Source organism: Oncorhynchus mykiss, chromosome 8 (genome assembly GCF_057628025.1).
Source record: "Oncorhynchus mykiss isolate SJ-2025 chromosome 8, ASM5762802v1, whole genome shotgun sequence".
Classification (NCBI taxonomy): Eukaryota; Metazoa; Chordata; class Actinopteri; order Salmoniformes; family Salmonidae; genus Oncorhynchus; species Oncorhynchus mykiss.
Genome location: NC_143029.1, coordinates 85,899,429 through 85,927,282, shown reverse-complemented (window position 1 = coordinate 85,927,282; position 27,854 = coordinate 85,899,429). Strand labels below are relative to the sequence as shown.

The window sequence follows — 27,854 nt, the reverse complement described above, 5'->3', positions numbered from 1 at the left end:
GTGTCATACCACCAAGTAGAGCTTTTTTTTTTTCCCAGCAAAAATCTACTTCCACCGCTGACAAATGTTGGCCTCTATGACAGCACTGCAACAGCTATCAACAGTACTAACCCTGCTATAGACTTATAACATAACTATTTATAACAATGTACAGCACATCTACCAATGCACGGATGTGTGTCAAGAGCATCAACTATTTTGCTTCTGAATCCTCAGACCCCTGAATTGGGAGCAGCATGTGGAACAGTGCCTTATAGTGGAATGGGAATTAAACCAGTATTGCAGATATTATTTTATGTATAATATTGAACTTTCAAATATACATTTTCAACTCATTAATCGTTAGCGTTGTTGTTTCGATGTCCCCTTAGTAACACAATGTTCATAACGATTTGTTTTAAAATGGATTGCATATTTATTTCATTTACACACCTTGACAGAGTACCTACTTACAAATAACCACTACTCAACAATAAGCCTCAATACCTCCTAAAATAGCATGAAATGGGGAGGGTCGGAGAAACAGAACACATCTTGAAATAATAAACTACGATTTGGGATTATTGGGTCCAATAAATGGAGGTCTTTTTATTTTTTCGTTTTTTTTTTTTTTTTTTTGTGAGATTTGGATCCCCGGTAAATCTCGCTGATTTCACAGCACTGTAGCAGAGAAGATGGAATATACACTGCTCAAAAAAATAAAGGGAACACTTAAACAACACATTGTAACTCCAAGTCAACCACACTTCTGTGAAATCAAACTGTCCACTTAGGAAGCAACACTGACAATACATTTCACATGCTGTTGTGCAAATGGAATAGACAACAGGTGGAAATTATAGGCAATTAGCAAGACACCCCCAATAAAGGAGTGGTTCTGCAGGTGGTGACCACAGATCACTTCTCAGTTCCTATGCTTCCTGGCTGATGTTTTGGTCACTTTTGAATGCTGGCGGTGCTTTCACTCTAGTGGTAGCATGAGACGGAGTCTACAACCCACACAAGTGGCTCAGGTAGTGCAGCTCATCCAGGATGGCACATCAATGCGAGCTGTGGCAAGAAGGTTTGCTGTGTCTGTCAGCGTAGTGTCCAGAGCATGGAGGCGCTACCAGGAGACAGGCCAGTACATCAGGAGACGTGGAGGAACAACCCAGCAGCAGGACCGCTACCTCCACCTTTGTGCAAGGAGGAGCACTGCCAGAGCCCTGCAAAATGACCTCCAGCAGGCCACAAATGTGCATGTGTCTGCTCAAACGGTCAGAAACAGTCTCCATGAGGGTGGTATGAGGGCACGATGTCCACAGGTGGGGGTTGTGCTTACAGCCCAACACCGTGCAGGACGTTTGGCATTTGCCAGAGAACACCAAGATTGGCAAATTGGCCACTGGCGCCCTGTGCTCTTCACAGATGAAAGCAGGTTCACACTGAGCACATGTGACAGACGTGACAGAGTCTGGAGACGCCGTGGAGAACGTTCTGCTGCCTGCAACATCCTCCAGCATGACCGATTTGGCGGTGGGTCAGTCATGGTGTGGGGTGGCATTTCTGCTCGCCAGAGGTAGCCTGACTGCCATTAGGTACCGAGATGAGATCCTCAGACCCCTTGTGAGACCACATGCTGGTGCGGTTGGCCCTGGGTTCCTCCTAATGCAAGACAATGTCATGCAAGACAATGTCCACCTCATGTGGCTGGAGTGTATCAGCAGTTCCTGCAAGAGGAAGGCAATGATGCTATGGACTGGCCCGCCCGTTCCCCAGACCTGAATCCAATTGAGCACATCTGGGACATCATGTCCCGCTCCATCCACCAACTCCACGTTGCACCACAGACTGTCCAGGAGTTGGCGGATGCTTTAGTCCAGGTCTGGGAGGAGATCCCTCAGGAGACCATCCACCACCTCATCAGGAGCATGCCCAGACGTTGTAGGGAGGTCATACAGGCACGTGGAGGCCACACACACTACTGAGCCTCATTTTGACTTGTTTTAAGGACATTACATTAAAGTTGGATCAGCCTGTAGTGTGGTTTTCCACTTTAATTTTGAGTGTGACTCCAAATCCAGACCTCCATGGGTTGATAAATTTGATTTCCATTGATCATTTTTGTGTGATTTTGTTGTCAGTACATTCAACTATGTAAAGAAAAAAGTATTTAATAAGAATATTTCATTCATTCAGATCTAGGATGTGTTATTTTAGTGTTCCCTTTATTTTTTTTGGAGCAGTGTTTAACAAACTCCAGCAAACTTTGAGTTGATCATCATCGTTTATTTTCCCATTATATATTTTTTTATTTCACCTTTATTTAACTAGGCAAGTCAGTTAAGAACAAATTCTTATTTTCAATGGCGGCCTTGGAACAGTGGGTTAACTGCCTTGTTCAGGGCCAGAACGACAGACTTTTTACATCATTATAATGATGCTATAGAGTTCCAATCTCTCCTGACTCTCCCCCTCCTACTCTCTCTCCTGCTCAGTACTAGAGTTTGGTTCCTGACTCTCCCCCTCCTACTCTCTCTCTCCTGCTCAGTACTAGAGTTTGGTTCTTGACTCTCCCCCTCCTACTCTCTCTCTCCTGCTCAGTACTAGAGTTTGGTTCCTGACTCTCCCCCTCCTACTCTCTCTCCCTGCTTCTGAGAGCCGGTGCCATGATGCCGTTGGATGTGGATCTTCAGATGGACTATGCGATTGAAACACTTCTCACACTGCTGGCATTTGGAGCGCATGTGGGCCCTGAGGTGTTTCTTTTCAGTGAACGAGCGTTGGCACAGCTGGCACGTGTGGGGTCTCTGCCTACTGTGGACGAATGTATGTTTCTGTAGGTGTTTAAACTGGAAGAAACGTTTGTCGCAGATGTCACAAATATATCTCTTTGGACCTCTGTGGCTCTGAAGGTGTCTGTCCCGTAGATTAATGTTCTTGAATCTTTCTGAGCATTCTGAGCACTGATAAGGATGCCGATGGTTCTCCTCGTGGATAAGCTTGTCCTCTTTGGTCCTGAATGGCACGAGGCAGAACTTACATGGGTAAACGCAGCCTTTCTGGTGGAGATGTCTGTGACACTTCAGACCCTGTTCACTCAGACAGCGTTTACCACAGTCTAGACAGCAGAGCTTCTTGATCTTGTACGCACACAAATTATCCTCCTTAAAGTGACGCTTGTGCTCTCTCTCCTCCTCTTTCTCCTGCGCCGCCCCACAGTTTGTCTCCCGGCTCTCCTGCTCCTGAGAGCCGGGGCCATGATAGAGTTGGATGTGGTTCTTCAGACTGACGCTGTAATTGAAAAACTTCTCACACTGATGGCACTTGAAAGGCCTCTCCCCTGTGTGGAGGCGCATGTGGGACTTGAGGTGGCTCGGCTGGGCATACGAGCGTCGGCACAGCTGGCACTTGTGGGGCTTCTGGCCACTGTGGACGGCTGTCGTTGGACCTCTGTGGCTCTGAAGGTGTCTGTTCCGTAGTCTAATGTTCTTGAATCTTTCTGAGCATTCTGAGCAATGATAAGGATGCCGATGGTTCTCCTCGTGGGTAAACTTGTCCTGTTTGGTCCTGAATGGCTTGAGACAGAACTTACATGGGTAAACGCAGCCTTTCTGATGGAGACGTCTGTGACTCCACAGACCCTGCTCACTCAGACCGTGTTTACCACAATCTCGACAGCGGAGCTTCTTAATCTTGTACACACACAAATTATCCTTCTTGATGTGACGCTTGGCGCAGTCTGTACAGAGAAACCTATGAGGTTGTGTGTTGTGTTCACGTCGTACATGTTCCTTGAAGCTGGCCAGGTCCTCGAACTGCATGTAGAATCGGTCAAATCCAACAGCTTGTTGGACCTCACTCACACACACACCACAGGCGTACAGCTTCTTATGGCGCTGTGTGGTGCAGGCGAGTACAGGCTCGGCTACACAGTCAGTGCACCACTCCACAAATCTCTCTTCTTTCTCTATTCCGCTCTGACAATTATCAACGTTGGCCTTTTCTGTTAGACCAGAGGAACCTGCCGTTTCCAAATCCTCAGAAGAATCAGAGTCCATTACAATGTCTTCCTCGTCAGACGGCTCCCACTCGGTCTCATCTGATCTCTCATCTGATCTCTCATCTGATCTCTGCTTTCCCCTTTTCCTCCGAGGACAGACTTCTTCATCATAGTCACACATCTCCTCAGTGATTTCCATCGTCAACGAACAACTGTCATCCTGGTCTCTGTCCTTACATGGTTCCTCACGAAAACAAACAAAAACACATTTTACTATCAGCATGTCTGCATCATTCTCTAAAAAGGTTCTGTGATGATGTCACTGAGGTAAATAACTAAATACCCACCTCTCCATCCAGTAGCTCTGTCTCTCTTTCACCAGAGGTTTCCTCAGCAACAAAAGGCTGGCTCATCCACTTCCTGGTGTGACTGCATATTGGGCACATCTGAATGACAGAGAAGCTCCTCTGTTGACCCTGCAAGCTGACCTTGCACTCAAATCCACACCTCCTACACAACCGGAAGAGCTGCAGGAGACAGTCTCTGTTCACACACAGGTCACCACTCCTGTGGATGGAGGTGAAGTGACAATTAACAAAATGGTGCTCATCACAAAGTGCTGTTAATGTAAAAGCCACTTAAGACTAAATAAAAACAAAACGCAACAATTTCAAAGATTTTACAGAGTTGAAGTTCATATAAGGAAATCAGTCAATTTTAAATAAATAAATGAGGTCCTAATCTATGGATTTTACATGACTGGGAATACAGATATGCATCTGTTGGTCACAGACAGCTATAAAAACAAAAAAAGTAGGGGCAGAGTTGATCAGGCTGTTGATTTTGGCCTGTGGAATGTTGTCCCACTCCTCTTCAATGGCTGTGCGAAGTTGCTGAATATTAGTGAGAACGGGAGCACGCTGTTGAACACGTAGATCCAGAGCATTCCAAACATGCTCAATGGGTGACATGTCTGGTGAGTATGCAGGGCCATGGAATAACTGGGACATTTTCAGCTTCCAGGAATTGTGTACAGATCATAGCGACATGGGGCCGTGCATTATTATCTTAGCGGTAACTGGAACATGCCGTCATACACATCGATCCAGAGCATCCCAAACATGCTCAATGGGTGACTGCTGGTGAGTATGGTTGGAAGAGATGGAGACCCGCACACTGTCGAAAAAAAGGAATAAATCCAAAACTGACGCTTGAATGCAAAATAAAGATGTTGATCATGTGACATATGCAATTATCATTGAAGTAAAAGCCAGGTGTGTGTTCCAACGATTTACACTGATGATGGCCTGAGGCCGAAATATTTGTGTTTTGTTTTCACCTTTTCATTTATGCACTTGTTGGACGTCCTGGATCTTTCATTTATGCACTTGTTGGACGTCCTGCCAAATTCTCTAAAACGACGGAGGCGGCTTATGGTAGAGAAATTAACATTACATTCTCTGGCAACAGCGCTGGTGGACATTCCTGCAGTCAGCATGCCTATTGCAACGCTACCTCAACTTGAGACATCTGTGGTATTGTGTTGTGTGACAAAACTGCACACTTTAACGTGGCCTTTTATTGTCCCCAGCACAAGGTACACCTGTGTAATGATCATGCTGTTTAATCAGCTTCTTCATATGCCACACCTGTCAGGTGGATGGATTATCTTGGCAAAAGGAGAAATGCTCACTAACAGGGAGGTAAACAAATTTGGGCACAAAATTAGAGAGAAATATGTTTTTTTGTGCGTATGGAACATTTCTGGGATCTTTTATTTCAGCACATGAAACACGGGACATTTTACATGTTTTATATTTTTGTTCAGTGTAGTTTTAAGAAAAGATGGTTGTCTCAAAAGGTAGTGAGTTCCCGGTTATGTTACGATCCCCTTTAGACATGTTGATGTATTTCCTGTATGTGGAATCATCAGTGAAAGTGAATGTGGACTTACTCAGGAGAAACATCGACGCGGGTTCCATGAGGACGTGTTTGCACAGCTGTGGAAAATGAGATACATTGTTTCACGCTGATATTTTGCCCAGGGTTCACTGTGAACACATTAATAAACAATTATATTATTTAAAAGGTGTAAGGTACAATGCCTTCGGAAAGTATTCAGACCCCTTGACTTTTTCCACATTTTGTTACATTACTTATTCTATATCTACTTTTTTTCAGCAATCTACACACTATACCCCATAATGACAAAGCAAGAGAGCTGGCCGCCCGGCCAAACAGAGCAATCGGGGGAGAATGGCCTCAGTCAGGGAGATGACCAAGAACCTGATGGTCACTCTGACAGAGCTCTAGAGTTCCTCTGTGGAGATGGGAGTACCTTCCAGAAGGACAACCATCTCTGCACCACTCCACCAATCAGGCCTTTATGGTAGAGTGCCCAGACGGAAGCCACTCCTCAGTAAAATGCACATGACAGCCCGCTTGGAGTTTACCAAAAGGTACCTATAGACTCTCAGACCATGAGAAACAAGATTCTCTGGTCTGATCAAAACAAGATTGAACTCTTTGGCCTGAATGTCTGGAGGAAACGTGGCACCATCCCTATGGTGAAGCATAGGTGGCAGCATCATGCTGTGGTGATGTTTTTCAGCGGCAGGGACTGGTAGACTAGTCAGCATTGAGGCAAAGATGAACGGAGGAAAATACAGAGAAATCCTTGATGAAAACCTGCTCCAGAGAACTCAGGACCTCAGACTGGGGCAAAGGTTCAATCTTCTAACAGGACAATGACCCTAATCACATGGACAAGACAACGCAGGAGTGGCTTTCGGACAAGTCTCTGAATGTCCTTGAGTGGCCCAGCCAGAGCCCTAACTTGAACCCGATCTCTGGAGAGACCTAAAAATAGCTGTGCAGCGACACTCCCCATCCAACCTGACAGAGCTTGAGAAGATGTGCAGAGAAGAATGGGAGAAGCTCCTCAAATACAGGGGTGCAAAGCTTGTAGCGTCATAGGGGCGGCAGATAACCAAGTGGTTAGAGCGTTGGGTCAGTAACCGAAAGGTTGCTGGATCGAATCCCTGAGCTGACAAGGTAAAAATCTGTCGTTCTGCTGTAATTGCTGCCAAAGGTGCTTCCTCAAAGTACTGAGTAAAGGGTCTGAATACTTGTGTAAATGTGACATTTTGTAATCTAAAAACGTGTTTTTCCATTATGAATATAGTTATTGACGAGGGGGAAAAAAACATTTTAAAACACATTTTAGAATAAGGCTGTAATGTAACAAAATGTGGAAAAAGTCAATGGGTCTGAATACTTAACGAATGCACTGTATTGTAAAGACGTGTGTGTTGCATGGTATACCGGTAACTTCAAAAAGGTAGGATTCATATTGGGCTAACTATATAAAACAATCTCTTTCTGGTGCTCCTGACAGGGGGAGAGAGGGAGGTGTGTGTTTTGATAGTTGTCACGATCATTTTTTTTTCCTACCCTCATGGAGTGTCAGCACATGTGTGGATTTTATTTTGGAATACTTCCTGTTAACAATGTTAACAAAGCCTCCAGGACTTCTTTATCAGTGCATTTCCCGAAAAGAAAACTCCTGACGGGCATTTTCAGTATCATTCAATAGATTTTCACCGTCTATTATCCGAACTACTCTTTTCAAAAGCTGGCTTTGAAATACATTCAAATATAAAGCCTGCAGAGATCAAATGGTGATTAAATGCATTAATGATATCAATTTGGTCAGTAATAGGGCCAGAATCTAAATCAATTTATTGGGGGGAGTGAAGAGGAGACACAACCCTTCAGTGATTTTAACAGCCAAAATGTAGCCGAGTTCCCTGTACATTCAGATAGTGATAATCAACATGATAATCTGATTTATTTAACCACTTTGACGCACAGATTTCTCAATTGCCTAAAAGACTGCCAGTCTGGGCCACGAGTCAGTGAATCTAGCTTTGGCCCAGGCAGCATCTCTGTTGTGTATGACTTCAGATAGCTCTGGACTGAACCAAGGGCAAGACTGATTTTTAATTCTCTGTTTTTTTTAAAGGGAGCACGTTAATCTACAACACAGTTGAAAACCTTTGAGAAGTGGTTCAGAGCCAACTCTGGGTCAGGTATAGGTGTAATGCAATCAAAGTCACCAAAATAAAAGGTCTTAAAAAAAAAAAAAGGGCCTATCAATTGAAATCTTAAAAATTCCTTTTTGATAAAACGAGGTTTGGATCGAGGCATCCGTATATACCTGACACATACAATGGGACAGCGGTCACTAATATCCAAAGCAAATACCCCACTCCCAGCATATTTCTCTGGAGTATTTGTAAATATGAAGTCAATCGAAGTCAATTTTGTAGGGGCCTTTATGTTTGGACTCGTGGGCTTTGTAATCAGCTGGGTCAAATTTAGATTAGTACAAATATCATTTAAACAGCATCCTGCATTCCCCATGCAAGATTAAAATCTCTGGCGATCAACACCTCTGGGGTAGTAAAAATGGCAATTAAATCAGTGAGTTAGTTTAGTACAGATGGTGGACGATAAGATTCCTATAACTGTTATTTTTTAGTTTAAACCCAACTGAAGACTTAAAGCCAACAATTAATATAGTTTAGGACTGTTGGTAGCCTTTAACAGAGACACAGAAAGAAGATTCCTTGTGTAAATATCAACACAACCACCTCTTTGCCTTTCCTACCAGCCCTAAACACATTGCAACCATCCATAGAAACACCACCACCGTTGCCTTTCCTACCAGCCCTAAACACATTGTAACCATCCATAGAAACACCACCACCGTTGCCTTTCCTACCAGCCCTAAACACATTGTAACCATCCATAGAAACACCACCACCGTTACCTTTCCTACCAGCCCTAAACACATTGTAACCATCCATAGAAACCTCAGAGTGCAGGGTTTTATCAGTTAACCAGGTCTCAGATACTATTAAAAAATATCAGGGTCTGCCTGAGAGGCCCAGATCTTGACATGATCCATTGTAGGTAATAAACTACGAATATTAAAATGTAAAAATGTCAAACCTTTTCTGCATTTAAAATCATACAGAGTTTCAATACAAGTCAGATTACTTTGAGATTTCAGAACAACAGGAGACTCAAAGATTGAATTATACCAATTAGGAAAATAACACAAAGTCGGAATAGCAATGACATTTCTCTGGTTAGCACCATTAGGCATGTCACCACTTTCAGATACAACATGTGGAACTCTCATAGAGACCAAAGAGGACATGGTAAAAACTAGAGGTCGCCCGATTTATGATTTTTCAACGCAGATACCGATACCGAATGGAGGACCAAAAAAGCCGATACCGATTAATTGGCAGATTTAAAAAAAATAATAATAATAATGTATTTGTAATAATGACAATTACAACAGTACTGAATGAACACTTATTTTAACTTAATATAATACATCAATAAAATCAATTTAGCCTCAAGTAAATAATGAAACATGTTCAATTTGGTTTAAATAATGCAAAAACAAAGTGTTGGAGAAGAAAGTAAAAGTGCTGTGGTGGTTCCTTTTAACACGAGTCTTCAATATTCCCAGGGAAGAAGTTTTAGGTTGTAGTTATTATAGGAATTATAGGACTATAACTATTTATAGGAATTATAGGACTATTTCCCTCTATACCATTTGTATTTCATTAACCTTTGACTTTCTTATAGGCACTTTAGTATTGCCAGTGTAACAGCATAGCTGCCAGTGTAACTCACTCCTCCCTGAGCTCGAACCAGCAACACAATGACAACAGCCACCATCGAAGCAGCGTTACCCATGCATAGCAAGGGGAACAACTACTAGAAGGCTCAGAGCGAGTGACGTTTGAAACGCTATTAGCGAGCGCTAACTAGCTAGCCATTTCACTTCGGTCACACCAGCCTCATCTCGGGAGTTGATAGGCTTGAAATCATAAAAAGCTCAATGCTTGACACACAACGAAGAGCTGCTGGCAAAACGCACAAAAGGGCTGTTTGAATGAATGTTTACACCCCTGCTTCTGCCAACCACCGCTCAGTCAGATACTTGTATGCTTGTATGCTGTCAGATTATATGCAACGCAGGACACGCTAGATAATATCTAGTAATATCATCAACCATGTGTAGTTAACTAGTGATTATGATTGATTGTTTTTTATAAGATAAGTTTAATGCTAGCTAGCAACTTACTTTGGCTTACTGCATTCGCGTAACAGGCAGTCTCCTTGTGGAGTGCAACGAGAGAGAGGCAGGTCGTTATTGCGTTGGACTAGTTAACTGTAAGGTTGCAAGATTGGATCCCCCGAGCTGACAAGGTGAAAATCTGTCGTTCTGCCCCTGAACGAGGCAGTTAACCCACCGTTCCTAGGCCGTCATTGAAAATAAGAATGTGTTCTTAACTGACTTGCCTAGTTAAATAAAGGTATAAATAAATAAATAAATATATATTTTTTTTTTAAATCGGCGCCCAAAAATACCGATTTCCAATTGTTATTAAAACTTGAAATCGGCCATTCCGATTAATCGGTCGACCTCTAGTAAAAACTGACTTACATGTAATGTTAATATTGTCCTCACGTCAATTTAGTTGACCAACTGAAGAGTAGGTTTCATGCAGTGTTGTCTCCTGACTGACACAATGACATACAGATCATTATGTAGTGTTGTCCCCTGACTAACACAATGACATACAGATCATTATGTAGTGTTGTCCCGACTGACACAATGACATACAGATCATTGTGTAGTGTTGTCTCCTGACTGACACAATGACATACAGATCATTGTGTAGTGTTGTCTCCTGACTGACACAATGACATACAGATCATTATGTAGTGTTGTCCCCTAGCTGACACAATGACATACAGATCATTATGTAGTGTTGTCTCCTGACTGACACAATGACATACAGATCATTATGTAGTGTTGTCCCCTGACTGACACAATGACATACAGATCATTGTGTAGTGTTGTCTCCTGACTGACACAATGACATACAGATCATTGTGTAGTGTTGTCTCCTGACTGACACAATGACATACAGATCATTATGTAGTGTTGTCCCGACTGACATACATATCATTATGTAGTGTTATCCCCTGACTGACACAATGACATACAGATCATTATGTAGTGTTGTCCCCTGACTGACACAATGACATACAGATCATTGTGTAGTGTTGTCTCCTGACTGACACAATGACATACAGATCATTATGTAGTGTTGTCCCCTGACTGACACAATGACATACAGATCATTATGTAGTGTTGTCCCCTGACTGACACAATGACATACAGATCATTATGTAGTATTGTCTCCTGACTGATACAATGACATACAGATATTATGTAGTGTTGTCTCCTGACTGACACAATGACATACAGATCATTATGTAGTGTTGTCCCCTGACTGACATACAGATCATTATGTAGTGTTGTCTCCTGACTGACACAATGACATACAGATCATTATGTAGTGTTGTCTCCTGACTGACATACAGATCATTATGTAGTGTTGTCTCCTGACTGACATACAGATCATTATGTAGTGTTGTCTCCTGACTGACATACAGATCATTATGTAGTGTTGTCTCCTGACTGACACAATGACATACCGATCATTGTGTAGTGTTGTCTCCTGACTGACACAATGACATACAGATCATTATGTAGTGTTGTCTCCTAGCTGACACAATGACATACAGATCATTATGTAGTGTTGTCTCCTAGCTGACACAATGACATACAGATCATTATGTAGTGTTGTCTCCTGACTGACACAATGACATACAGATCATTATGTAGTGTTGTCCCCTGACTGACACAATGACATACAGATCATTATGTAGTGTTGTCTCCTGACTGACACAATGACATACAGATCATTATGTAGTGTTGTCTCCTAGCTGACACAATGACATACAGATCATTATGTAGTGTTGTCTCCTAGCTGACACAATGACATACAGATCATTATGTAGTGTTGTCCCCTAGCTGACACAATGACATACAGATCATTATGTAGTGTTGTCCCCTAGCTGACACAATGACATACAGATCATTATGTAGTGTTGTCCCCTAGCTGACACAATGACATACAGATCATTATGTAGTGTTGTCTCCTGACTGACACAATGACATACAGATCATTATGTAGTGTTGTCTCCTGACTGACATACAGATCATTATGTAGTGTTGTCCCCTGACTGACACAATGACATACAGATCATTATGTAGTGTTGTCTCCTGACTGACACAATGACATACAGATCATTATGCAGTGTATATTCCTTCCTCCCATTCCTCCAGCTAAATCACAGGTAGGCCTTTGCAAATATGAACAAATTAGCCCTTCCATGCAGTATTCAGTATACAGTGTGAAGTTACATTTAAAACGTGTTGTATTCAATAGAAGTGTGAATATCAGTGCCAGGTTTTTCATTTAGCACGTTCGCGTAACGTTTAGGAAACGGGAACAAGCGTCCGAGGGACAGGGCGAACAGGAGTCTTTGCCACTGAATTTCTCCCCTGTGATACTTGGCCTGTTATCGTATCATTAGTAGAATGTTGCTATCGTGACAACACTACTAACGAATATCATTAGTTAAATTGTTTCACAAACCTTTATTTTTCCTTTGCGCTTTGAAGAACTTCTTCGCAGAGAGCTGTGTGGACAGATCTGGAGTCAATTTCAATCATTCTGAACATCATAAAATAGTTAGTCCTCAACCAAACCCCCTTGATATACCCTCCTTCCCTGATAGCCTCTCCCTCCCTCCCTCCCTGATAGCCTCTCCCTCCCTCCCTCCCTGATAGCCTCTCCCACCTTCCTTCCCTCCCTCCCTACTTGATACCCCTTCCCTCCTTCCTTCCTTCCTTGATACCCCCCCTTCCTTCCCTCCCTGATACCCTCTCCCTCCCTCCCTCCCTGATACCCTCTCCCTCCCTCCCTCCCTCCCTGATACACCCTCCCTCCTTCCCTCCCTGATACACCCTCCCTCCTTCCCTCCCTGATACACCCTCCCTCCCTGATACACCCTCCCTCCCTGATACACCCTCCCTCCCTCTGTATAGTAATGACCAGTTACAACTGTCTACTGATTTGGTTGCATTCCAGATATTCATTCCATCAAAAAATCTCACCCGTTTTCCCTGTTTCTGCTGGACTGACTTCCTGTACGCAGTCTTGTTCTCCTTTTCATCCTCATCATCCTCATCTTCATCCTGCTCCCTGGAGAACTGCCAGAACTCCTCATCCGTCAGCGCAGCGGCATCTTCATCGTCACTGCCCGGCAACACAACAGTAGTCTCTGCTACACTCTCTCCAGACCAACCGGTATCGCCATCCTCCAGTGGCAAAGGTGGCACCTGTATACATGTAGAACATACGTGCAGTTATTAACCAGTGCAATGGAAAGAACCAATGGAATAGTCCCAAAAGTGCAAACTGAAAAGTGCAAACTAAAAATGGAGCACTTCTCAGTCACTGTCAACGGGTCTAAAAATAGCTACTTGGGTTGTGACGATACCAGTATCGCGATACTCCGAGGTATCGTGGCAAGGAAACAAAAGATTGAAGCGGTTTTAATTTTCCTGAGGAAATCAGTCCTAATGTTGGAAATATTATTATGTTGTCACTAAGAGTCAGATGTTTATTTTCCAAGCTATAGCACACATTTTGATATAAAGCAGGTTTTAAAAGGACCAAAGAGTTTGGCATGCTTCGTGTTTTCTTTCGGGGAAAATAAATAAATAATCATATATCTCGATATCGCCACAACCCTAAAACCACCATTCTAGTAAAGTATAGTATACATAAAGTATAGTCATGATGGAAGGGTCTGTCTGCTGAAACGACTGGGGAAGAATACACTGTGGATTAATGCTACAACTATATACAGGGCCTTCAGAAAGCATTCATACCCGATGACTTATTCTACATTTTGTTGTGTTACAGCCTGATTTCAAAATGGATTACATTGATTTATTCTACATTTTGTTGTGTTACAGCCTGATTTCAAAATGGATTACATTGATTTATTCTACATTTTGTTGTGTTACAGCCTGATTTCAAAATGGATTACATTGATTTATTCTACATTTTGTTGTGTTACAGCCTGATTTCAAAATGGATTACATTGATTTATTCTACATTTTGTTGTGTTACAGCCTGATTTCAAAATGGATTACATTGATTTATTCTACATTTTGTTGTGTTACAGCCTGATTTCAAAATGGATTACATTGATTTATTCTACATTTTGTTGTGTTACAGCCTGATTTCAAAATGGATTACATTGATTTATTCTACATTTTGTTGTGTTACAGCCTGATTTCAAAATGGATTACATTGATTTATTCTACATTTTGTTGTGTTACAGCCTGATTTCAAAATGGATTACATTGATTTATTCTACATTTTGTTGTGTTACAGCCTGATTTCAAAATGGATTACATTGATTTATTCTACATTTTGTTGTGTTACAGCCTGATTTCAAAATGGATTACATTGATTTATTCTACATTTTGTTGTGTTACAGCCTGATTTCAAAATGGATTACATTGATTTATTCTACATTTTGTTGTGTTACAGCCTGATTTCAAAATGGATTACATTGATTTATTCTACATTTTGTTGTGTTACAGCCTGATTTCAAAATGGATTACATTGATTTATTCTACATTTTGTTGTGTTACAGCCTGATTTCAAAATGGATTACATTGATTTATTCTACATTTTGTTGTGTTACAGCCTGATTTCAAAATGGATTACATTGATTTATTCTACATTTTGTTGTGTTACAGCCTGATTTCAAAATGGATTACATTGATTTATTCTACATTTTGTTGTGTTACAGCCTGATTTCAAAATGGATTACATTGATTTATTCTACATTTTGTTGTGTTACAGCCTGATTTCAAAATGGATTACATTGATTTATTCTACATTTTGTTGTGTTACAGCCTGATTTCAAAATGGATTACATTGATTTATTCTACATTTTGTTGTGTTACAGCCTGATTTCAAAATGGATTACATTGATTTATTCTACATTTTGTTGTGTTACAGCCTGATTTCAAAATGGATTACATTGATTTATTCTACATTTTGTTGTGTTACAGCCTGATTTCAAAATGGATTACATTGATTTATTCTACATTTTGTTGTGTTACAGCCTGATTTCAAAATGGATTACATTGATTTATTCTACATTTTGTTGTGTTACAGCCTGATTTCAAAATGGATTACATTGATTTATTCTACATTTTGTTGTGTTACAGCCTGATTTCAAAATGGATTACATTGATTTATTCTACATTTTGTTGTGTTACAGCCTGATTTCAAAATGGATTACATTGATTTATTCTACATTTTGTTGTGTTACAGCCTGATTTCAAAATGGATTACATTGATTTATTCTACATTTTGTTGTGTTACAGCCTGATTTCAAAATGGATTACATTGATTTATTCTACATTTTGTTGTGTTACAGCCTGATTTCAAAATGGATTACATTGATTTATTCTACATTTTGTTGTGTTACAGCCTGATTTCAAAATGGATTACATTGATTTATTCTACATTTTGTTGTGTTACAGCCTGATTTCAAAATGGATTACATTGATTTATTCTACATTTTGTTGTGTTACAGCCTGATTTCAAAATGGATTACATTGATTTATTCTACATTTTGTTGTGTTACAGCCTGATTTCAAAATGGATTACATTGATTTATTCTACATTTTGTTGTGTTACAGCCTGATTTCAAAATGGATTACATTGATTTATTCTACATTTTGTTGTGTTACAGCCTGATTTCAAAATGGATTACATTGATTTATTCTACATTTTGTTGTGTTACAGCCTGATTTCAAAATGGATTACATTGATTTATTCTACATTTTGTTGTGTTACAGCCTGATTTCAAAATGGATTACATTGATTTATTCTACATTTTGTTGTGTTACAGCCTGATTTCAAAATGGATTACATTGATTTATTCTACATTTTGTTGTGTTACAGCCTGATTTCAAAATGGATTACATTGATTTATTCTACATTTTGTTGTGTTACAGCCTGATTTCAAAATGGATTACATTGATTTATTCTACATTTTGTTGTGTTACAGCCTGATTTCAAAATGGATTACATTGATTTATTCTACATTTTGTTGTGTTACAGCCTGATTTCAAAATGGATTACATTGATTTTCTCTCACCCATCTACACACAATCCCTCAAAGACTAATTGAAAACACGTTTTTAGAAATGTTTGCAAATTTAGTGAAAATAAGATGAAGAAATCTAATTTACACTTGTACACACCTCTGAGTCAATACATGTTAGAATCACCTTTGGCAACAATTACAGCTGTGAGTCTTTCTGGGTAAGTCTCTAAGACAGGGATGTCAAACTCCTTCCATGGAAGGCTGAGTGTCTGCTGGTTTTTGGTTTCTTCTTTTAATGTGTCCAATTAAGACCTATATAGTTCCTATCTAATCGGTGACCATAATTAATAAATTAAGTACAAGGGAGGAGTGAAAACCCAGACACTCAGCCCTCTGTGGATTGAGTTGGACACCGGGCTCTAAGAGCTTTGGACACCTGGATTGTACAATATTTGTACATTATGTTATTTTTAATTCTTCAAACTCTTTCAAATTGGTTGTTGATATTTGCTAGAAAGCCATTTTCAAGTCTTGCCATAGATTTTCAAGACGATTTAAGTAAAAACTGTAACTAGGCCACTCGGGAACATTCAAATGTTGTCTTGGTAACCAACTGGCCTTGTGTTTTACGTTATTGTCCTGCTGAAAGGTGAATTCATCTCCCAGTGTCTGTTGGAAAGCAGACTTAACCATGTTTCCTCTAGGATTTTGCCTGTGCTTAGCTCCATTCCGTTTCCCTTTTATCCTAAAAAAAACTCCCTTGTCCTTGACGATGACAAGCATTCCCATAACATGATGCAGCCACCACTATGCTTGAAAATGTGAAGTGGTACTCAGTAATGTGTTGTATTGGATTTGCCCCAAACATAACATTTGTATTCAGGACATAAAGTTAATTTAATTGCAATATTTTTGGCAGTTTTACTTTAGTGCCTTATTGCAAATAGGATGCATGTTTTAGAATGTTTTATTCTGTACAGGCTTCCTTTTTTCACTCTGTCAATTAGGTTCGTATTGTGGAGTAACTACAATGTTGTTGATCCATCCTCAGGTTTCTCCGATCACAGCCATTAAACTCTAACTGTTTTAAAGTCACCATTGGCCTCATGGTGAAATCCCACCATCCAAAGTGTAATTAATAACTTCACCATGCTCAAAGGGATATTCAATGTCAATTTATTTTTATTTTTTTACCCATCTACCAACAGGTGCCCTTCTTCGCGAGGCATTGGAAAACCTCCCTGGTCTTTGTGGTTGAATCTGTGCTTGAAATTCACTTCTCGACTGATGAACCTTACAGATAATTGTATGTGTGGGGTACAGAGATGAGGGACCTTACAGTATGTGTGGGGTACAGAGATGAGGGACCTTACAGATAATTGTATGTGTGGGATACAGAGATGAGGGACCTTACAGATAATTGTATGTTTTGGGGTACAGAGATGAGGGACCTTACAGATAATTGTATGTGTGGGGTACAGAGATGAGGGACCTTACAGATAATTGTATGTGTGGGGTACAGAGATGAGGGACCTTACAGATAATTGTATGTGTGGGGTTCAGAGATGAGGGACCTTACAGTATGTGTGGGGTACAGAGATGAGGGACCTTACAGTATGTGTGGGGTACAGAGATGAGGGACCTTACAGATAATTGTATGTGTGGGGTACAGAGATGAGGGACCTTACAGATAATTGTATGTGTGGGGTTCAGAGATGAGGGACCTTACAGTATGTGTGGGGTCCAGAGATGAGGGACCTTACAGTATGTGTGGGGTACAGAGATGAGGGACCTTACAGATAATTGTATGTGTGGGGTACAGAGATGAGGGACCTTACAGATAATTGTATGTGTGGGGTACAGAGATGAGGGACCTTACAGTATGTGTGGGGTACAGAGATGAGGGACCTTACAGTATGTGTGGGGTACAGAGATGAGGGACCTTACAGTATGTGTGGGGTCCAGAGATGAGGGACCTTACAGTATGTGTGGGGTCCAGAGATGAGGGACCTTACAGATAATTGTATGTGTGGGGTACAGAGATGAGGTAGTCATTCAAAAATCATGTTAAACACTATTATTGGACACAGGGTGAGTCCATGCAACTTATTATGTGACTTGTTAAAAGCACATTTTTACTCTTGAACTTATTTAGGCTTTCCATAACAAAAGGGTTTGAATACTCAAAAACATAATTCCACCTTGACATAATGAGGTATCGTGTGTAGGCTAGTGACACACAATCTTAATTGAATCCATTTTAAATTCAGGCTGTAACACTACAAAATGTAGAGACCAAAAAAAATTCAAGGGGTGTGAATACTTTCTTCAGACACTGTATGTAGTCACATTTAGGAAAACATACCGAATGGTAATCTCTACTCACCATTGAATGGGCTGGGCTGGTCAGTAGGCTTATTGGTTGGTCTTCAACTGCGGTTCGGGTATGGCAGGCAGCTAAGTCTTTATCATAAGACAGTGTAATGTCTCTCCTCTTCGTTAAGCTACTGTGACTTGAAACGCAAACTCCCATTTTTGCAAGCTTGTTTTGGCATCTCGTCCTGGTTCGTCGTTGCCGTAGCAACATTGAGGTCCTGTACACGGCTGCACACATATTCTTTGAACGAGCCCTGAGTAATAAGGCACCAGCCATGGCCACCATAGAACTTTTTGCTGATTTGGTTGAGTTTGGATTCAAGCCCGCTGTAGCTGAACTAGTGGATAGAAACCGGAAGAAGGTCGGAGCCGAGTTCCTCCACTCATCGGTCACAGTGGTCCAGTTGAAGGTTTTAATTGAAAGGGGACTAGTCTGACGTAATACTGAGTTGAAACGCATAGAAACTAAAGTGACGCATTCTTTAGTTACCAGCTTCAGCACTTCCTCCAACATGGCGTGGCCCAGGCCAGGGATTGCCATTAGGTTTTTAGGGATAGCTTTGAAACGACCTCGCGCTAAATTATCTGCAACTGTCTCCCAAGGTCCGGTAAGTACTCTTGTTCGTAGCGATAGGCCGACACGAAGACTGACCTACATTAGAATAAAAAGAGCCATAAGAAAATGTGTAGTTGCGTATTTTCCATCCACACAGAACAGACAAAAGGTAAAAAGGATTGTGGCTGGAATTTGTCATTTAATAGATTTTTTGTGGAGCGATGGGTAACGATGCTTCGTGGGTGACTGTTGTTGATGTGTGCAGAGGGTCCCTGGTTCGCGCCCGGGTATGGGCGAGGGGACGGTCTAAAGTTATACTGTTACAGTGTTACTGTTACTTACTTTTGCTTCTTTATAAGTTTGATACCGTCGGGATCCTGATGATGTTGTTGTCTGCCAACTAGCAAGTCTGCCAACTGCACTCTAAAATGAGAGGAACAAAGGGAGGGGGGAATTTTCACAACAACACAAGCTGTCATTTTCCATGCATGCTACCATGTGTCAAGAATATTCGACCTGCAACACAACAACTGTATATTCTAAGAAGGGTTGCAAACTTCTGGGAACTTTCCCCAATTCTCTGGGTTTCCAGAAAATCAGAATTCCAGAAGGTGGAAGATTTACAGAATCAAGAGGGAGAAGAAGCAGAAAATCCTGGAAACCTCATACCGGGATTTCTGGAAAACCTGGGAATTTTCTACCATAATTCTTAGCATATTATTGGGGACTCATTGCAAATGCATTTACACAAGAGGTTGCTGTCTGACCTTCACAGTCTGTGTTGAAAAAGCAACAGGAACTACAGCAGGTTGTTGGACCACCGATGTTGACATCTGGGATGCTGCTCCTGTTGTTGTTGTACCAGGCTCACATTTTGGTTTGGCACCAAGTCTGCCAACTGCACTCTACAATGGGGACAAGAGAAAAGGAGGGAGAGTTGTGATAACACAGCGGACATTCTCCATGCATGCTACCATGGTTTACTCAGATCACACCTGCAACACTGCAACTCCAGGGTGTATCACAACCGGCCGTGATTAGGAGTCCCATATGGCGGCGCACAATTGGCCCTGGTTCATCTGGGTTTGGCCGGGGTAGGCCGTCAGTGTAAATAAGAATTTGTTCTCAACTGACTTACCTAGTTAAATAAAGGTTAAATAATTGTTTCTTTTTTTAACACTGTATTCTAAGCATATTTTTAGAGGAATGGTGGCAAATGCATATGAGCAAGAGGGTGTAGGGTTAAAGTTGTCCCTGGAAGCTGATATTTCCTAAGTTATACATTTTCCACAATTATGGTTAAGGTTAAGATTGGGGAAGCTGATTAGGGTTGGGCAGTATACAGATCCTCTAACCGTCTTTCTCTCATCCCGGGATTTACGGTTTTACCGGCTTAGTACACATGCAGGAAAAAAAACTAAATAAAAGCACATAATAAATATCTTACTGCGTTTTGTAAACACAAATCTAAAATTCTTCTTATTGTACAATGAACAAGAATATTAACGCAAAATGTAACAATTTAAAAGATTTCACTGAGTTACAGTTCATATACAGTGGGGCAAAAAAGTATTTAGTGAGCCACCAATTGTGCAAGTTCTCCCACTTAAAAAGACGAGAGAGGCCTGTAATTTTCATCATAGGTACACTTCAACTATGACAGACAAAATGAGAGAAAAGAAATCCAGAAAATCACATTGTAGGATTTTTTATGAATTTATTTGCAAATTATGGTGGAAAATAAGTATTTGGTCACCTACAAACAAGCAAGATTTCTGGCTCTCACAGACCTGTAACAACTTCTTTAAGAGGCTCCTCTGACCTCCATTCGTTACCTGTATTAATGGCACCTGTTTGAACTTGTTATCAGTATAAAAGACACCTGTCCACAACCTCAAACAGTCACACTCCAAACTCTGCTATGGCCAAGACCAAAGAGCTGTCAAAGGACACCAGAAACAAAATTGTAGACCTGCACCAGGCTGGGAAGACTGAATCTGCAATAGGTAAGCAGCTTGGTTTGAAGAAATCGAATGTGGGAGCAATTATTAGGAAATGGAAGACATACAAGACCACTGATAATCTCCCTCGATCTGGGGCTCCACGCAAGATCTCACCCGTGGGGTCAAAATGATCACAAGAACGGTGAGCAAAAATCCCAGAACCACACGGTGGGACCTAGTGAATGACCTGCAGAGAGATGGGACCAAAGTAACAAAGCCTACCATCAGTAACACACTACGCCGCCAGGGACTCAAATCCTGCAGTGCCAGACGTGTCCCCCTGCTTAAGCCAGTACATGTCCAGGCCCGTCTGAAGTTTGCTAGAGAGCATTTGGATGATCCAGAAGAAGATTGGGAGAATGGTTTCATCTGACCATATGACAAAATATAACTTTTTGGTAAAAACTCAACTTGTCGTGTTTGGAGGACAAAGAATGCTGAGTTGCATCCAAAGAACACCATACCTACTGTGAAGCATGGGGGTGGAAACATCATGCTTTGGGACAAGGACGACTGATCCGTGTAAAGGAAAGAATGAATGAAGGGCATTGAAGATGAAACGTGGCTGGGTCTTTCAGCATGACAATGATCCTAAACACACTGCCCGGGCAACGAAGGAGTGGCTTCGTAAGAAGCATTTCAAGGTCATGGAGTGGCCTAGCCAGTCTCCAGATCTCAACCCCATAGAAAATCTTTGGAGGGAGTTGAAAGTCTGTGTTGCCCAGTAACAGCCCCAAAACATCACTGCTCTAGAGGAGATCTGCATGGAGGAATGGGCCAAAATACCAGCAACAGTGTGTGAAAACCTTGTGAAGACTTACAGAAAACGTTTGACCTCTGTCATTGCCAACAAAGGGTATATAACAAAGTATTGAGATTAACTTTTGTTATTGACCAAATACTTATTTTCCACCATAATTTGCAAATAAATTCATTAAAAATCCTACATTTTGTCTGTCATAGTTGAAGTGTACCTATGATGAAAATTACAGGCCTCATATTTTTAAGTGGGAGAACTTGCACAATTGGTGGCTGACTGAATACTTTTTCGCCCCACTGTATATGAACTGTAACTCAGTCAAATCTTTTAAATGGTTAGGTTGCTGTCTGACCTTCACAGTCTGTGTTGAAAAAGCAACAGGAACTACAGCAGGTTGTTGGACCACTGATGTTGACATCCGGGATGCTGCTCCTGTTGTTGTTGTACCAGGCTCACATTTTGGTTTGGCACCAAGTCTGCCAACTGCATTCTACAATGGGGACAAGAGAAAAAGGAGGGAGAGATGTCGTACATCATTTTCATCATTTTCTGACTCAAATAAGATTCCCTCAAGGTTGCTCTGATGTCCAAAAAATGTCAAATCAAAATGTTGTAATATGTAATTTTTAAGTTTAAACTATCTACTGTCCAAAATGACTTATTAGTTTTGTCATGGAAATAAATGTATTTCCTGTTACCAAGGCATTTCCGCTTTCTATGCCTTTAGTTTTCTATGTGGACCAATTTATCTTTGAAATCGGAAAAGCTATCGAAGGACTGTTCCATAAGGTTGCGTTTTTAGGAAGTGATATTGGTTAATGTAGAATACGTTTCATTTTCTTCCATATTGTTATAGTTTTCTTAACTATGAAGTTGTTAATGTTCTTAGCTTTATCCTTTGAAAACAGACACGTGAAAAGATTCTGGGGGTGAGAATGAGCATGTTCAACATGTACCCATTGGTCCACGTTAGTGCATTTAACTATACTGTATGCAGCAAGTAAAAGCCCTGGGTGGAGAGCTGATACAAGTCTGGGAGGTTAAACCCATCTTCAATATGTACCCATTGTTCCACGTTAGTGCATTTAACTATACTGTATGCAGCAAGTAAAAGCCCTGGGTGGAGAACTGATACAAGTCTGGGAGGTTAAACCCATCTTCAATATGTACCCATTGTTCCACGTTAGTGCATTTAACTATACTGTATGCAGCAAGTAAAAGCCCTGGGTGGAGAGCTGATACAAGTCTGGGAGGTTAAACCCATCTTCAATATGTACCCATTGTTCCACGTTAGTGCATTTAACTATACTGTATGCAGCAAGTAAAAGCCCTGGGTGGAGAACTGATACAAGTCTGGGAGGTTAAACCCATCTTCAATATGTACCCATTGTTCCACGTTAGTGCATTTAACTATACTGTATGCAGCAAGTAAAAGCCCTGGGTGGAGAGCTGATACAATTCTGAAAGGTTAAACCCATCTTCAAACTTAGGAAGATTTATAAAAAATGTTTTATTCTATGCATTTGATTGGCCCATATAAATATGACCAAGTATACTTTTTAAAGAATGTCTTTGATGGGGTAGTTGGCAATATCTCAAATAAATACTAAACCTTTGTCAGCCATGCCATTATGAAGAGGTTGAATTTGACCTGTAAGATTATTACATTTAATTAGATCTGCTTTCATATTGTTGAGTAATGGAATAAAGTTCTGTATGTTGTCACTTATTAAACATCCTAAGTATTTAAAAAAAAATTGTGCTCCACTTAAAGGATTGCTGTAGATTGTGAGTTATTATTTTTTATGTTTCCTATTGCCCTTATTTCAGTTTTTCACTGTGCATTCTATGCATATTTTTGGGCAATTCATTGCAAATGCATATACACAAGAATCTGCAGTCTGACCTTCACAGTCTGTGTTGAAAAAGCAACAGGAACTACAGCAGGTTGTTGGACCACCGATGTTGACATCTGGGATGCTGCTCCTGTTGTTGTTGTACCAGGCTCACATTTTGGTTTGGCACCAAGTCTGCCAACTGCACTCTACAATGGGGACAATAGAAAAAGGAGGGAGAGTTGTGATAACACAGCGGACATTCTCCATGCATGCTACTGTAAAAATACCACGCTGCTTGCTTAGTGAGTACCGCTTCCCCCTAATTCAGGGGGAAGTCAGGACCTCTTCCTCACGAACACGTGGTCGCCTTTGTGATGCGTTACAATCCATGCGCCACCAAAAAAGGCCTTCTTCAACGGAGCAAGGGGTGACACTACAGGATTAGGAGTGAGTTTCGCAGTTCCCCATATGCTACACTGCCATGCTTTAAGGATATCAGACCTGCAACAACACTGTTCATTTTAAGCATATTATTGGGGGACGTATTGCAAATGCATACGAGCAAGAGGTTGCTGTCTGACCTTCACAGTCTGTGTTGAAAAAGCAACAGGAACTACAGCAGGTTGTTGGACCACCGATGTTGACATCTGGGATGCTGCTCCTGTTGTTGTTGTACCAGGCTCACATTTTGGTTTGGCACCAAGTCTGCCAACTGCACTCTACAATGGGGACAAGAGAAAAGGAGGGAGAGATGTCATAACATTCTCCATGTGTGCAACCCATAGAGATTGTATATTAAATTACTAGAGGGGCTGTGTCATAAACCTTCAAAGTTTCAGAATGGTATGATAATAGAAGCCATTTTGGGGAGAAATCCAAACCAGTCTAATAGGAATGAACGCAGTCAAGGCCGTGCTACAGTGGGGCAAAAAAGTATTTAGTCAGCCACCAATTGTGCAAGTTCTCCCACTTAAAAAGATGAGGCCTGTAATTTTCATCATAGGTACACTTCAACTATGACAGACAAAATGAGAAAAAAATCCAGAAAATCACATTGTAGGATTTTTTATGAATTTATTTGCAAATTATGGTGGAAAATAAGTATTTGGTCAATAACAAAAGTTTCTCAATACTTTTATATACCATTTGTTGGCAATGACAGAGGTCAAACGTTTTCTGTAAGTCTTCACAAGGTTTTCACACACTGTTGCTGGTATTTTGGCCCATTCCTCCATGCAGATCTCCCCTAGAGCAGTGATGTTTGCGTGGAGCCCCCTCGATCTGGGACTCCACGCAAGATCTCACCCCGTGTGGTCAAAATGATCACAAGAACGGTGAGCAAAAATCCCAGAACCACACGGGGGGACCTAGTGAATGACCTGCAGAGAGCTGGGACCAAAGTAACAAAGCCTACCATCAGTAACACGCTACGCCGCCAGGGACTCAAATCCTGCAGTGCCAGACGTGTCCCCCTGCTTAAGCCAGTACATGTCCAGGCCCTGGAGGAATGGGCCAAAATACCAGCAACAGTGTGTGAAAACCTTGTGAAGACTTACAGAAAACATTTGACCTCTGTCATTGCCAACAAAGGGTATATAACAAAGTATTGCGATAAACTTTTGTTATTGACCAAATACTTATTTTCCACCATAATTTGCAAATAAATTCATAAAAAATCCTACAATGTGATTTTCTGGATTTTTTTTTCTCATTTTGTCTGTCATAGTTTAAGTGTACCTATGATGAAAATTACAGGCCTCTCTCATCTTTTTAAGTGGGAGAACTTGCACAATTGGTGGCTGACTAAATACTTTTTTGCCCCACTGAAAAATGACGTTGGTGACCAAATGCTCATGTCTCCGCCCTAACAATGGGAGTTGTTGTCCCAAAAGCAACAAGCTTAGGTTCAAAAATAAGCCCATAGGCATTGGGTTTACATGCATTCTGGGCAGATTGAGGCGAGTGAAACCTCTCGTTTAGCCACTTCCTCTCTGGTATAGTTGTGGATTGACTGCATTGTTGGCACATTTGGCAATTAATTTGAAAAGATGTGTGCAATGATTCCATTGAAACTGGCAGGCTAAATCTTAATGCTACAGCATACAATTACATTATAGACGATTCTGTGTTTCCAACTTTGTGGCAACAGTTTGGGAAAGGCCCTTTCCTGTTTCAGCATGACAATGCCCTAGAACATGAAGGGAGGTCCATACAGAAATGGTTTGTCGAGATCGGTGTGGAAGAACTTGACTGGCCTTCACAGAGCCCTGACCTCAACTCTATTGAACACCTTTGGGATGAATTGGAACGCCGGCTGCGACCCAGGTCTAATCGCCCCACATCAATGATCGACCTCATTAATGCTCTTGTGGCTGAATGGAAGCAAGTCCCTGCTGCAATGTTCCAGCATCTAGTGGAAAACCTTCCCTAGAAGAGTGGAGGCTGTTATAGCAGCAATGTTCCAACATCTAGTGGAAAACCTTCTCCAGAAGAGTGGAGGCTGTTATAGCAGCAATGTTCCATCATCTAGTGGAAAACCTTCCCCAGAAGAGTGGAGGCTGTTATAGCAGCAATGTTCCAACATCTAGTGGAAAACCTTCCCCAGAAGAGTGGAGGCTGTTATACCGGGAAAAAAAATCAACTCTGTATTAAGCACCATGATTTTGGAATGAGATGTTCAACAAGCAGGTGTCCACATACTTTTGACAATGTAATGTAGTTTGTCCATTCTGGTGTTCTAATTCCTAATTGTATGATGCTAAAAGTTTAAGCATATGTATCAGACCTGCATCACAACACTGCACTAGTATATTTGCAAGTACTACATTGCAAGCGTTGTAGTTGATAAACCGCGCTGGCATGTTTGATTATGAAAACTATGACACAGATGATACATTTTCATTGGACCAAAATACTGGGAAATTGAGTCTTTGGGGGGAAAAAAATAAACAAAACTTGTATGTTTAGCAAGCCGAATTTTCCGTAATGGGAGCACTAACGTCCCGTTTTGGTGGAAAGGTTTCTCAGGGGATTTCGCAAACCTACCAGAAACATTTCACTTCCGGCCGCATTCAAATGTTTTCTGTGTGGCTGAATTCTCTTCAAAATGTAATCATTCCATGGAAATATGGTGGGAATCGCGGTGGATTTGAGCTTTTTCTTATGTTTGGCGCCCATCGTCTCTGCCATCAAATCCTTTTCATATTCCTCTGGTCTGAAGTGGTGTTCACACACTAAGAAATATTTATGCCTTTCCATTGGTAAATTTACATCCTTTTGTATGGCTGCTAACCATCGTCTGCATCTTTGCACATCATTCGCCGGCAAGCAATGATAAAGAATATCTTCATCTTCCTGTGTGTTACAACCCGGTACAGCACACCAACCCACCATTATCACCGTGCTATCAAGTCAGTTTTAGTCGACTCTCTTTGGTAAACTAACGTTAACGAGCCGACCTTTCGGGTAGTCTCACTCTGTAGACGTGAGGCCTGTCACATTAATAATGTTTCAGCATAGGTCTGCACAGATACAACACAACGATATTATAAGGGATATAAATATCTGAACGCAAACATCCGTTTGGTATACTCAGAGACGGAACTGTGCGCGCAGGATATCCGCTGTGTTACTTCGTTCATTGCTATATGGGGTCATTGGGACGTACACACGCTATTTCTGACGTTTAAAATTGTATTATTTTGAACTAGGCAAGTCAGTTAAGAACAAATTCTTACTTACAATGACGGCCTAACCCGGACGACGCTAGGCCAATTGTGCGCCGCCCTATGGGGCTCCCATTCACGGCCGGTTGTGATACAGCCTGGAATCGAACCAGGGTCTGTAGTGACGCCTCTAACACTGAGTTTGCAGTGCCTTAGCATTTACTCCAAACGGAAAACGTTTTGCAAAGAAAACAAGAGTGTCTATTGGACAAATACAGACAGGTCCCGCCCCGTTTCGTTCGTTCGTTTCCGTTGCAAGACGTAATGAATACACCCCATGTGTAAACGTCCCTACCGGACACAATGGGCGCGTTCGACATTGCAGCGCCCTTTAAAGGCGAGATTGACTAATCTACCAAACACCTTGCATCATAAAAAAACTCCTCAATATTATTTGTAGATCAGTCAGTCGCGTCATAAATGTACCCGATACAGCACGGTTTTGATGCTCTCGAACATCGGCCAAC

At 41.3% G+C, this 27,854-nt stretch overlaps 1 protein-coding gene across 3 annotated transcripts; it reads right to left on the bottom strand.

Moving 5' to 3' along the window:
- Positions 1–391: 391 nt before the first annotated feature.
- On the bottom strand, positions 392–27,854 carry LOC110530811 (uncharacterized). Of its 3 annotated transcripts, none has more exons than XM_090182885.1 (12): positions 27,404–27,854; positions 24,244–24,381; positions 23,731–23,868; positions 22,177–22,314; positions 19,829–19,966; positions 19,404–19,484; positions 18,516–19,157; positions 13,104–13,328; positions 12,583–12,625; positions 5,937–5,982; positions 4,330–4,549; positions 392–4,226 (listed from the first exon to the last, which is right to left on the bottom strand). In XM_090182885.1, exons 2-12 carry the CDS (start codon positions 24,307–24,309, stop codon positions 2,586–2,588), a joined length of 3,378 nt encoding a protein of 1,125 aa, XP_090039011.1. In that variant the 5' UTR covers positions 24,310–24,381; positions 27,404–27,854; the 3' UTR covers positions 392–2,585. The 3 variants fall into 3 exon arrangements, 2 of the variants coding, with proteins under 2 accessions (XP_090039011.1, XP_036842461.2); XM_036986566.2 differs by lacking the exon at positions 27,404–27,854 and adding an exon at positions 26,708–27,311; XR_016482689.1 differs by lacking the exons at positions 5,937–5,982; positions 27,404–27,854 and adding an exon at positions 26,708–27,311.

Excerpts from the sequence above, each read along its gene's own strand:
- LOC110530811 (XM_036986566.2), bottom strand. The coding sequence starts at position 27,055 with ATGGTGGGTTGGTGTGCTGTACCGGGTTGTAACACACAGGAAGATGAA. Across the intron at positions 19,158-19,403 it reads AAACTTATAAAGAAGCAAAA|GTCAGTCTTCGTGTCGGCCT; the intron begins GTAAGTAACAGT and ends ATTCTAATGTAG. Across the intron at positions 4,550-5,936 it reads CGCGTCGATGTTTCTCCTGA|GAGTGGTGACCTGTGTGTGA; the intron begins GTAAGTCCACAT and ends CTCCATCCACAG.